This window comes from Rhincodon typus, chromosome 11 (assembly GCF_021869965.1).
Source record: "Rhincodon typus isolate 14 chromosome 11, sRhiTyp1.1, whole genome shotgun sequence".
Lineage (NCBI taxonomy): Eukaryota > Metazoa > Chordata > Chondrichthyes > Orectolobiformes > Rhincodontidae > Rhincodon > Rhincodon typus.
In genome coordinates this window covers 39,116,360-39,128,185 of record NC_063342.1, presented here as the reverse complement: position 1 = coordinate 39,128,185, position 11,826 = coordinate 39,116,360, and the positions used below count along the sequence as shown (strand labels likewise).

General features: G+C 37.9%; 1 protein-coding gene across 3 annotated transcripts in view; it reads right to left on the bottom strand.

The window, feature by feature from the left end:
- Window positions 1–4,744: 4,744 nt before the first annotated feature.
- Window positions 4,745–11,826, bottom strand: part of slc35a5 (solute carrier family 35 member A5) — a 33,274-nt gene continuing 26,192 nt past the window's right edge. For all 3 annotated transcript variants that reach the window (XM_048602581.1, XM_048602582.1, XM_048602583.1), the window contains 2 exons: window positions 9,033–9,819; window positions 4,745–6,662 (listed from right to left, as the gene is read on the bottom strand). In XM_048602581.1, the coding sequence (XP_048458538.1) occupies window positions 6,594–6,662; window positions 9,033–9,819 (856 nt within the window). In that variant the 3' untranslated portion in view covers window positions 4,745–6,593. The remainder of the gene's footprint in view (window positions 6,663–9,032; window positions 9,820–11,826) is intronic.

Sequence of the window (11,826 nt, the reverse complement as noted above, 5' to 3'; positions counted from 1 at the left end):
CAAGAATTCAAGGCGATTAATTTGAATTTCATGAGAAATCTAAATCCTTTTTATCATACTACATCTCGTCCCTCTGAAAGCAAGGGAACCACAGGCTCCCAAAATACAGAAGCTTTCTAGTCCTATGTCCCATTAAACCAATAGCCTAATAATGCCATCTCTCAACGTGGCAAATAGAAACTGCAAGATAATATCAAGGGCTGGTACATGTGGGTCTTGCCAAAATAAGCTTTAAATTATGTTTATCCAATCACCTTTTCTGGCTGAACTTGGATGCTGGGTTCTGTCAAATCCAAAAGACCATTAGACATAGAAGCAGTAGCAGGCCATTCAGCCCATTGAGTTTGCTCCACTATTCAATGACATCATGGCTGGTCTAATCAATTCCACTTTCTTTCCTTATCACCATAACCCTTGATTCCAATACATTAAAAGTCTGTTTATCTCAGCCTTGAATATACTTAATGACCCAGCCTCAACAGGCTTCTGTGGTAAAGAATTCCACAGCTTCACAACCCTCAGAGAAGAACTTCCTCCACATGGTCTTAGCTCTGTCTCAAATATACATCCGCCTATTCTGAGATTGTGCCCTTTGGTCCTAGACTCTCCCGCAAGGGGAAACAGCCTTTCGATATCTACCCCGTATAGTCCTCTAAGAACTTGTATGTTTCAATAAGGTCACCTCTTGTTCTTCCATATTCCAATGAATATAGGCCCAACTTACTCAACCTCTGCTCTTATAGCTGTCCATCCAAACCTGGTTTCAGCCTAGTAGACCTTCTTTGGACTGCTTCCAATGCTAGTAAAGCTTTCCTTAGATAAGGAAGCTGTTGAAAATGAGTGGCATAGTGGTTCGCACTGCTGCTTCACAGTGCCAGGGACCTGCATTCACTTCCACTCTCGGCTGCCTAGCTGGTTGGAGTTTGCACATTCTACCTGTATCTCTGTGGGTTTCCTCTGGGGGCTTTGGTTTGCTCCCACAGTCTAAAAATGTTCAGGTTAAGTGGATTGCCTTTGCTAAATAGTGCAGGCTAGATGGGTTAGCTGTGGGAAATGCAGGGTTATGGGGTGGGTGGGTTGATCTTCAGAGGGTTGATGTGGACATGATGAGCTGAATGACTTGCTTCCACACTGGAGGGATTCTAGTCAAGGACCCTCCTGCTCCTGGGTGTTTACAGCTTTTCACAACCATTTAGCACAATGGCAATGACTTCACATAATCCAAAAGCAAAAAACACTACAAATGCTCAAAATGTGAAATAAAGAGTTTTGAGGCTCGTGATACTTCTGTTTTTGACATTGCCAGACCAGCTATTTCTAGCAAGTTTCGCTTTCACTCGACTTGATATTGATTGTAGGATTGCCTAACTTTGTCTATGGCAATGTTACTTCTATTGTTTAGCATGCATACAATTCTGTGTAATAAAAACAAAAGATTTATTTCAATGCGGGAGGCAGGTGAACTCAGGGTATGGATGGAAACATGGGACCGGGATATTGTAGCTAAACATGGCTAAGGGAGGGACAGAACTGGCAGCTCAATGTTCTGGGGTATAGATAATATAGGAAGGATACAAAGGGAGGCAAGAGAGAAGGGGGAGTAGCGTTTTTGATTAGGGAAAATATCTTGGCAGTACTTGTAGAGAATATTCCTGAGGGATCATTTGGTGAATATATACGGGTGGAATTGAGAAATAAGAAGGGGGTGATCACTTTGATGGGATTATGCTATAGGTCTCCCAATAGTCAGCAGGGATATTAAGGAACAAAAGTCTAGGGAGATTGCAGATAGCTGTAAGTATAATAGAGTTGTAATAGTAGGGGATTTTAACTTTCCAAATGTAGACTAGGACTGCCATTGTGTTAAGGTCTTGGGTAGGAAGGAATTTGTTAAGTGTGTGAAAGAAAATTTTCTCAACCAATATGTAGAATGGCCCTACTACTGAAGGGGCAAAACTTGACCTCCTTTTGGTAGATAAGGCAGGGCAAGTGACTGAAGTGAGGGAGCACTTTGGAACCAGTGACCATAATTCTATTAATTTTGAAACAGTTACAGAAAAGGACAGGCGTGGTCCACAAGGTAAGGGTCAAATTGGGGCAGGGCCAATTTTGATGGTATTAGACGCAAATTTTCAAAAGCTGATTGGAGGAGGCTATTCACAGGTAAAGGGACAGTTGGGATGAGATAACAAGAATTCAGAGACAGTATGTTTCTGTTAATGTGAAGAGCAAGGCTGACAGGAGTAGGAAACTTTGGATGACTAGAGATATTGACACTCTGGTGAAGAAAAAGGGGGAGGCATATGTCAGGTTTAGGCAGCTGGTATCAAGTGAATCCCTTGTGGAGTATAGGGGGTGTAGGAATACATTTGAGGAAAATCAGGTGGGTAAAAAAGAGATATGAGATAGCTTTGGTGGATAAGGTAAAGGAGAATCCAGTGAGATTCTACAAGTACATTAAGGGCTAAAGAGTAACTGGGGAGATAATACGGCCCTGAAAGTTCAACGAGGCCATCTCTGTGTGGAGCTACAACAGATTGCTGAGATCCTGAACATATATTTCTAGTCAGTATTTACTGTGAATTACATGTATGCTTGGGAACTCGGGGAAATAATGAGTGATGTCTTGAAAAAAGAGTCCATATTAGAGAAGAGGAGCTGCTGGAGGCCTTAAAATGCAGATATATAAATAAATCCCTGGGACCTGATTAAGTGTATCCCAGGACATTGCGGGACACTAAGGAAGAAATTGCGGGGACACTAGCAGAGACATTTGCATCATGAACGGCCACGGTTGAGGTCCCAGAAGACTGGAGGTGGCTAATGTTGTGCCTTTATTTAAGAAAGGCTGCATAGAAAGGCCAGGGAACTACACACTGGTGATCTTAACGTCTATGGTGGGTAACTTGTTAGAGGGTGTTCTGAGAGATGGAATCTACATGCATTTGGAAAGGCAAGGACTGATCAGGGACAGTCAGCATGGCTTTGCAGGTGGGAAATATGTCTCACAAATTTGATTGAGTTTTTGAAGAGGTGACCAAGAAGATGGATTAAGGCAGAGCTGTAGACATTGTATTCACAGACTTTAGCAAGGCCTTTGACAAGGTTTCGCATAGTAGACTGGTTAGTAAGGTTATATCACATGGGATCCAGGAAAAGCTAGCTGACTGGATACAAAATTGGTTTGCCAGTAGGAGACAGAGGATGGTGGCAGAGGGTTCTACAGATTGGAGGCCTGTGACCAGCAGTGTGTTGCAAGGATCAGTGCTGTGTACACTATCTTTTGTCATTAATATAAATGACTTGGATGAGAATATAGGAGACATCATTACTAAGTTTGCGGATGATACCAAAATTGGTGGTATAGTGGACAGTGAAGAAGATTATCTAACAGTACAATGGGATTTTGATCAGCTGGGCCACTGGACCAAAGAATGGCAGATCAAGTTTAATTCAGATAAATGTGAGGTGCTACATTTTGCTAAGACAAACCAGGAAAGGTCTTACGCAGTTAATGGTAGAGCCCTGGGGACTGTTGTCAAACAGTGAAACCTAGGGATGTAGGTACATATTTCCTTGAAAGTGGAGTCACAGGTAAACAGGATGGTGATGGAAGAATTCGGCACACTTGCATTCATTAGTCAGTGCATTGGGTACAGGAGATAACAAGGTGTAGAGCTGGATGAACACAGCAGGCCAAGCAGCATCAGAGGAGCAGGAAAGCTGACGTTTTGGGCCTAGACCCTTCTTCATTGGGTACAGGAGTTGGGATATCATGTTATAGCTATACAAGACAATGGTAAGGCCACATTTGGAGCACTGTGTACAATTCTGGTCACCTTGGGAAGGACGTTATTAAACTGGAAAGGGTGCAAAAAAGATTTACAAGGATGTTACTGGGACTGGAAGGTTTGAGTTATAAGGTGAGACTGGATAATCTGGGACTTTTTTCCCCAGAGCATAGGAGGCTGAGGTGATCTTACAGAGGTTTATAAAATCATGAGGGCATAGGTAAAGTGTATAGCCAAGGTCTTTTTCCCCAGGTAGGGGAGTCCAAAAGTACAGGACATAGGTTTTAGGTGAGAGGAGAAAGGTTTAAAAGGGTCCTGTGACAGGCAATTTTTTCACAGGGAGGTTGGTACATATATGGAACAAGCTGCCAGAGGTAGTGGTAGAGCTGGTATAATTACAACATTTAAATGACATTTGGACAGGTACATGCATAAGAAAGGTTGAAAGGGATGTGGGCCAAATGCAGGCAAATGGGACTAGTTTGGTTTAGGAAAGCTGGTCAGCAAGGATGATTTGGGCTGAAGGGCCTGATTATGTGCTGTATGACTCTATTCTGGAGAAACTCAGGTCTGGTTGCTTCTTTCTCCATACAAGCTAAGTTAACATTTCATAAAATGACTTCAGAACTGAATTCTGTGTCATTGTTTAACAAGGTCAATTTACGAATGTTTGGTGCTGCTCCTCAAGTCCGCATTGAACAATGAGGCTTGATGGTCATGATGTTAAAAGCATGCCAGATTGTGCTGGTGTACAATTTTGCACCTGCTCATCACCCACATGTAAAGAATGCCTGGTTTTGGACTATCCCACATAGAGTGGTTGTGGCACATGGCTCAGTGTGAAGTTGGATTGTGGATGGTAGGAATGTGAATTTCACCCAAGGTTTTGGAAGAGACAAAGATCTCCCAGTAAAACAAAACAGTGATCATTGTAATTAAAGACAAAAAACAAATTATGTAACCTTAATCATTTTATTGCAAAAGAAGTCATTTAAGAAACATTGTTCTGTTAGAAAGCTTATTGATTCATGCCTATTTAATATTTTTGAAAAGGTAAAATAACTGCTAAAATCATTTCAGAAACAAAATTCACAGTAATTGATAGCCTACATTTCAATTTCTTTCACCAGTTAACATTATACTTTGCAGACTGTTTTCTGTTAGTTTGTTGCCATTGTATACAAAGCTTACAGTTCCTAATGCAACAATGAGAAATATTTCAGATTTCATTCCAAAGATCCTACCAATCATACTGAATATTTCCATTGTTTTTATTTCAGCATCCAGTTATTTGCTTTTGTATTTTTTTCAGTCCAAAATTTAGAAAATTTTTGATCTGCTGTGTACTGTCAGTAATTTTTACATAATACAAAAGGTTGACACACATTTTAAAGATCTATGTACACATAAGCACTATAATATAAATTCACAGAATCCACAGTCTCAAGTACATTAACTGAAAATGTTTATAATAAGATACTTTTCTTCATGAAGTTCATTTAATTGTAATTCAGCTAATCTTTCAATCCAGTTTATATGTGCTTATTGAATCAAGTATTTTAAATTTTATTTTTCATCTACAATTTAATCCAGAATTAACATTTAACATAAAACATTCCAGAACTAGTCAACACAGTGGCACATTCCATTAACAAACACTGCATTATTTTTAATGAACTCAGGGATTATATCTCCCAATTTATTACTCCACAAATAATTACCAGTATTAGAACTGACCTCATTTGGAAATGCTCTAAAACTGTAGAAACAAGACCAATCAAGAGAAGAATTCCCTAAAATGTGCATTAGACTACTCTGGAGTACTACTTTACACAGTGTATTTGCACAATCAGTACAATTATTTCAATGTTATGTCACAGAGCCAGACAAGGTACTTGTTCAGTAATTTTCATTATTTGTTTCCATCTTAAGAAACTTTCAAGTGATTGTTACTATAATAAGAAATCCTATTGCTTAAATATAATAGAATAAGAGCTACAGGCTAAATATAGAATATATAATGGTTAAGATTTTGTTTCAGGAATAACAGGGAGATTATGAGCGCATGAGCAGTAAAACACAGAAACCTGGAGGTTGCTGTCAGAGATGCTGAGCTCCTCCATTAGCAGTAAAATATACAGAGGGTGTAAAGTTACAGTACCTACTACTAGTTACCAAGTAAGCACACCAGAAAAGGTTCAGCCTTTCACATTCCAGTGTAAATGACATTTTAAACAATGTGGTAAATTTAATACCAAACAAACTCTGAATTTAATCATCGAAGACTTAAAAAAATTAATACTTCCCTTTGTTTCATATTTCCATATATTAAGTCTCAAACCCAGCTTTTTCACCTTTTAGTAGATAATCTTACATTGATTAAGTTTGTATGAAAATAGTGACTGGTTCAAGCTTAGTGTTGCTTATCCTGCTCCTTGCAGGTCTCAGATCCTTTATAAAGGATCCCTCTCTAATGAGTCTCTAGTAACCACAAGTTGCTATTCAAAGGACCACAAAAAGATTGAGGCAGCTGTAAGATTAATGAACGCTGAGCAGTGTTCCTTTGGCATCAATTACAAAATCTGAGTTTGTGCAATTTAATCATAAGATTTTTAGGAGTCAACTTAATTTAAAAGCCAAATCAGTCATTCTGGGATTATTACTCGAAAAGGCTGGGGTTGCACAATGCTGATAATGGTCATGGAGGAATGGGCTGGCTCACATTTCCAAGTCAATGCAAATTAAGTACTAAATCACATTCATAAAAAAAATTCATTTGTAAATGTAAACTGAAAACAGTTTCTAGAAGGAATCTTCTTCTGTTTCTGAATCAGTGTTTGGTTTGGTCAATCTCTCCAACTCCTCGCCATCCTAAAAAGTAAAACATAGAAGAAAGAAGAAAATAGCTTTTATAGTTTAAATAAAATCAAGAAGGAAAAACAGAAAATGCTGGAAATATTCAGTTGTGGCAGCACATGTGGAGACAGGAAGTGAGGTAACATTTCAGACTTGGCAAAAGGTCACTGATCTGGAATATTAATACCGTTAGCTGCTCCATCGACGCTGCCAGAATTGCCAAGTATTTCCAGCATTTGCTGTTATTTCAGATTTCCAATTTATAGAATTTCACCCTTTAAAATGCATCATGCTGACTTCACATCACACTTGCCCATTGACATTCTATTCTAAAAAACCATGCAGTTCATGAACAATGGCTAAGAAAAATATTAGGACATTGATCTGTAAGCCCAGGTGATATCAACTGTTTCCAGTTATGCGTGTTAGCAAGTTTTATTTTTACATGAGTAGACTATGTGGACTTCCAGTTGAAGTAGCAAATCTGAGGAGGATTCTGGAATTGTGTCAGGGCTAATGGGATACAGTACTAGGTACTGAAGGTAGGTTTGGTGCTATTTTGCAGGCTTGAGCTAAGATGGTCAAATCATTCCAATATTACCAAAGTGTGAGCATAGGCATTTTTGAATTTGATTTTCAACTTTTGAAAGATAAATTGTATCATTATTCAAAGGTCTAACTTTAAACAGTATGGGCATGGCAGGCCAAATGGCATCTTTTTGCATTGTAGGATTCTATGAACAGATACAAAAGGTATCCACTTACAAATAAAATGCTGAACATGCCTCCTTTGCTGTTGTAAAATACTTCTAAATTTCATGCCTCCTTTTTAAAACTTCTTCAGATTAACAGTATGCCATTTTTCAAAGCAATTATTTGGTGTGGTTTAGGTTTCAACCCCAGTGAATTTAATTTTATGAGCTCTTGAAACTGAAGCACTACCTTCTGTACTTGCAGTTGGAAATTTTCAATGAGGGGTTTAAAAATAAGATGCATCCATACGTATGATGGTTTGAGAGATTAAAATTGTTAGGGTAATCTTTTACTGCAGTTATAACTGAAGCTTAATTATAATTGCAGAAACACAAGTAAAATGAGCCACATAGAAAGCACAGAACAGAGGTGTTAAAATAAGAACTAGCAGGTTCATTTCGGTTTCAAGCACCTAATGCATGATTAAGCAGTCAACTGTCAGTAAGTCCCTAAATGGAATTCTTGATCGGTTAAAGAACGGTAATGACACATGGGAGCAAGTGCTAAGTATTAAGCACCCTTACTGTTACTACCAGTGTGTTGCATCTGCAAACCTCATTAAATTTTATTTGCATTGTATATATATGAGCACCACACAAAGCTGTGCTTTATTGATAAATAAATCATCTGTCCTCTTAGTAGCCAAATGAAGTAATTCAGGACACCAGTGAAAACTGGAAGTACTTTTCATTCTGTACTGTCACCTAATTCTATTCTTTTCTCAACCTGCCTGTGGTTTCACTCATGAAACACAAATGAAAATATAAAATCTTCAAAATATGAAACAGCTTAGTCAGCATCAATGTAAAACAAGAAGTCAGGTTAATGTTTCTGGTAAAACCCTTCAATAGAAATAGCAAATAAAAGATAAGCAACTACAGCTGAGAAAGGAATGTGGCGTAGGGAAATAACAGATAATTCAATCATAAAGGACATTAATAGATTTAATGAATTGCAGCACTTAATAGAAAATTGTCAGGGATAGAAGATTTGTAACTATTAGAAAAATGTGAAAATGTAAAAAAAATTGAGAAATTAAGATATATAAGGAAAAAGGAGCGAAATCTAAAGGAGTAAACCTTCAACCTGTACACTCCCTATACATTCCGACTGTCTTGGTGTGTATTTCTTGCATTCCCTGTTCTAGTTTCAAACTGACATCATTTACAGGATTTTTTTCTTTGTGACCTGTAACCTTTCATAATTAAATACCCAAAACTGATGTGAGTGGACTTGTTTTGATTTCACTTTCTTTTGTGACAGTATCATAAGATGGCACCTTACTTTTTATGTGACACAATTTATCAAACTTCTGGTCATGTATTAAATATTACTGAACTTCAGCAGAGATCCCGGAGAATATTAAAATAGAACACTGACCAAAAAAGTGTAAGTAAAAACTCAAAAACCAAATTGACAATGACTGCATAAAATACATGCATCTTCAGCCCACATATCAATTTGCATGCAAATACCTCTTTTTAACTTCACATTGTAAATCATCAATAGTAACATGAAAGTGAACGAATTTCTAAGTTTGGTTAGCACATATCAATGCTTAAAAATGCAATGGTAAACGTTTGTTTTTTTTTTTGCAATTACTTTCAGCAGTTGAATGTGGGGACTACTTACCCCGCTGGAACGTTCCAGAAGTTCACCATTTATAACCTTGAGTCTCTCTTGCTGCAGCATGTATGCAGGGTCATTGATCCTGCTGGCATTGTATATAAATATTGTCAGGAATACCACTGGTACTTCTAAGAAGAAGCTCAAGGAAGGTGTAAAATCAAATGTAAAGATGGATACTGCAGTAATAACAACAGTTATTATTTGGGCAGTGAGGACATGAAACATATTGTCTTTGAATTTCAGAATAAAAGCCACAGATAATCCAAAGGCAGCAGTAATAAAAATTAAAGCCACAGAAAACATATTGTGTCCATAGAAGAAGCCACAGTTTTGGATGTGGGCACGGGATTTAGACTGAAGTAGCAATAGCAGGCTATTAAATATAACTCCAAAAAAGTACAGTTTACTATTCTGGATAAAAATACTTTCAGTCAGCTGATCTCCTTCTTTCAGCATTTTCTCATTATAAATGTTAGCCATGGAAGAGATAAAACACTGAATAATTACAAAGAGATGGCCAAATCCAAGGTTAAAGCTTTTTAGTGAACTTATGTTCCATTTCCAAGCCGGTAATAAAATCATTGTGGAATTGATCTCCAACTGGTGCTGTATATTTTTATCCTGCGATATAACAAACGGAATGCAGCTATTTGAAGCATTGAAGAGTATGTTGTGATTGAATGTATGCTTTGTCACAACATTTTGGGTTACTCCAGTCCCTGCTACGAGAGCTACGATGGAAAGGAATAAAATCACCAGTGATGCCCACTGCACTGAGGACAGGCGCCGCCTATTGGAAAATAGAAGCACATTATTATTACGTTTAGTTTGCATGATATGGATGAAAGAACATAATGAAGGAATGTGAAAAGCCATTTCGTCTCCCATTACTATCTCAAAAAGCAAAATACTTTTACCGCAAAAAACACCAGAATTTTGTAACAACTTAACAATTTGTTTTAATATAGCCAGTTTAGCATAACTCTTGACAAAAATTGCCATTTGTTAAGCTAATACATTTTTAAAAGACTCCAGAATGATTTCAGGGAGCTGGAAAGGCACCTACACAATACAATGTTAGATTCTTGTGAATACAATAACTCACTATAGGAGCAAAGCAAAAATGCATGACCTGACTTGCATAAGCAGGGGGTAGTAAAATCACCACAGTTTTATCAGACCACTGGGCTGCTCTCTCATTAGAGAAAGATGACTGGTGGTGGTTCAGCCGGAGTGTCACCATGCCGAGGGTGAGGGGAAAGGTTACGAAGGAGAATCCTTTACGGTAACCTCAGCAAGTAAGGAACTGAACTCACACTGTTGGTGTCACTCTGCATCACAAAACAGCCGTCCAACCAATTGAGCTAAATCAAGTCTCAAATTATATAAGTAACAGCACAAGTGATGCATCTATAAAAGATACTTTAAAAAATGTACTTCATAAATAAATACAAATTATAAGAGATCGTGTGTATCAGTGCACACAGTTAAAGTGGTGCACGCCTTGCAAGGTTACTCTAATCAAATTCGGGTAACATTTAAGATTATCTTATGGAACCAGTCTTCTAGCTCTGCACAGAGTTTCACTTTTAACATCAGCAGTCATAATAAAAACCACAGAATAAATGTGCCTTGAGGTGATAGCATATGAAGAGAACTTCAGACCATTCAAAAAAATAAAACTGGTGGATTAAATTTTTAACTCTTCAAATGAACTTACTACAATCAACTATTATTTTATAATGGGTAGACACTTTATAAACTCAATGTCAAAATGCTATTTACCAAATATTAAGTAAACATTCATACTTATTACTTAATTTCTATATTTTATCTTGTATTAATTCCTTGAATAGTTATATGTAAAAATTAATCCTTCTACTAAGCTTGGAGTCCACATATCTACTTTGTTGAAATGGCTTGCAACATTATAAAGTGCATAGGCTTTTTGATTTTGTATTTACTCAAAATATTTAAAAAATTGTTTTGTACTGATTTCTCAAGAGAATTCTGTGGTGAGGAAAACTAATTTTAGTTATACAAAATTAATTTAGTACCAAATCTATTTGGTCAATTTACAACCAGATCCTGTGTCCCAGGATCTTTCTTAAAGCAAATAACATAACAATATTCTTCAGAATTATTGGTTCACTAACAAACAATAACAAACACTATTTAAAGTGTGGTTTGTAACAGCACAGTAGCCGCAGGAGATAAAACAATATACCCTTGTTTAATACGGAAATATTGCAGCCTTCAGAAACCAATTTTTGACATTGATTAACTGAACTATGCATAAACTCAGAGTGATATTGTTTTACAGCGCATCCAGTTTTTTTTCTATTGAAATCATTTTGCAGGATAGTCTGAGATAACAAGGTGTAGAGCTGGATGAACACAGCAGGCCAAGCAGCATCAGAGGAGCAGGAAGGCTGATGTTTCGGGCCTAGACCCTTCTTCAGAAATGGGGGAGGGGAACGGGGTTCTGAAATAAATAGGGAGAGAGGGGGAGGCAGATAGAAGATGGATAGAGGAGAAGATAGGTGGAGAGGAGACGGACAGGTCAAAGAGGCGGGGATGGAGCCAGTAAAGGTGAGTGTAGGTGGGGAGTTAGGGAGGAGACAGGTCAGTCCAGGGAGGACAGACAGGTCAAGGGGGCGGGATGAGGTTAGTAAGTAGGAGACAGGGGTGGGGCTTGAGATGGGAGGGAGGGATAGGTGGGAGGAAGGACAGGGCTGGTTTTGGGATGCGGTAGGGGGAGGGGAGATTTTGAAGCTTGTGAAGTCCACATTGATAC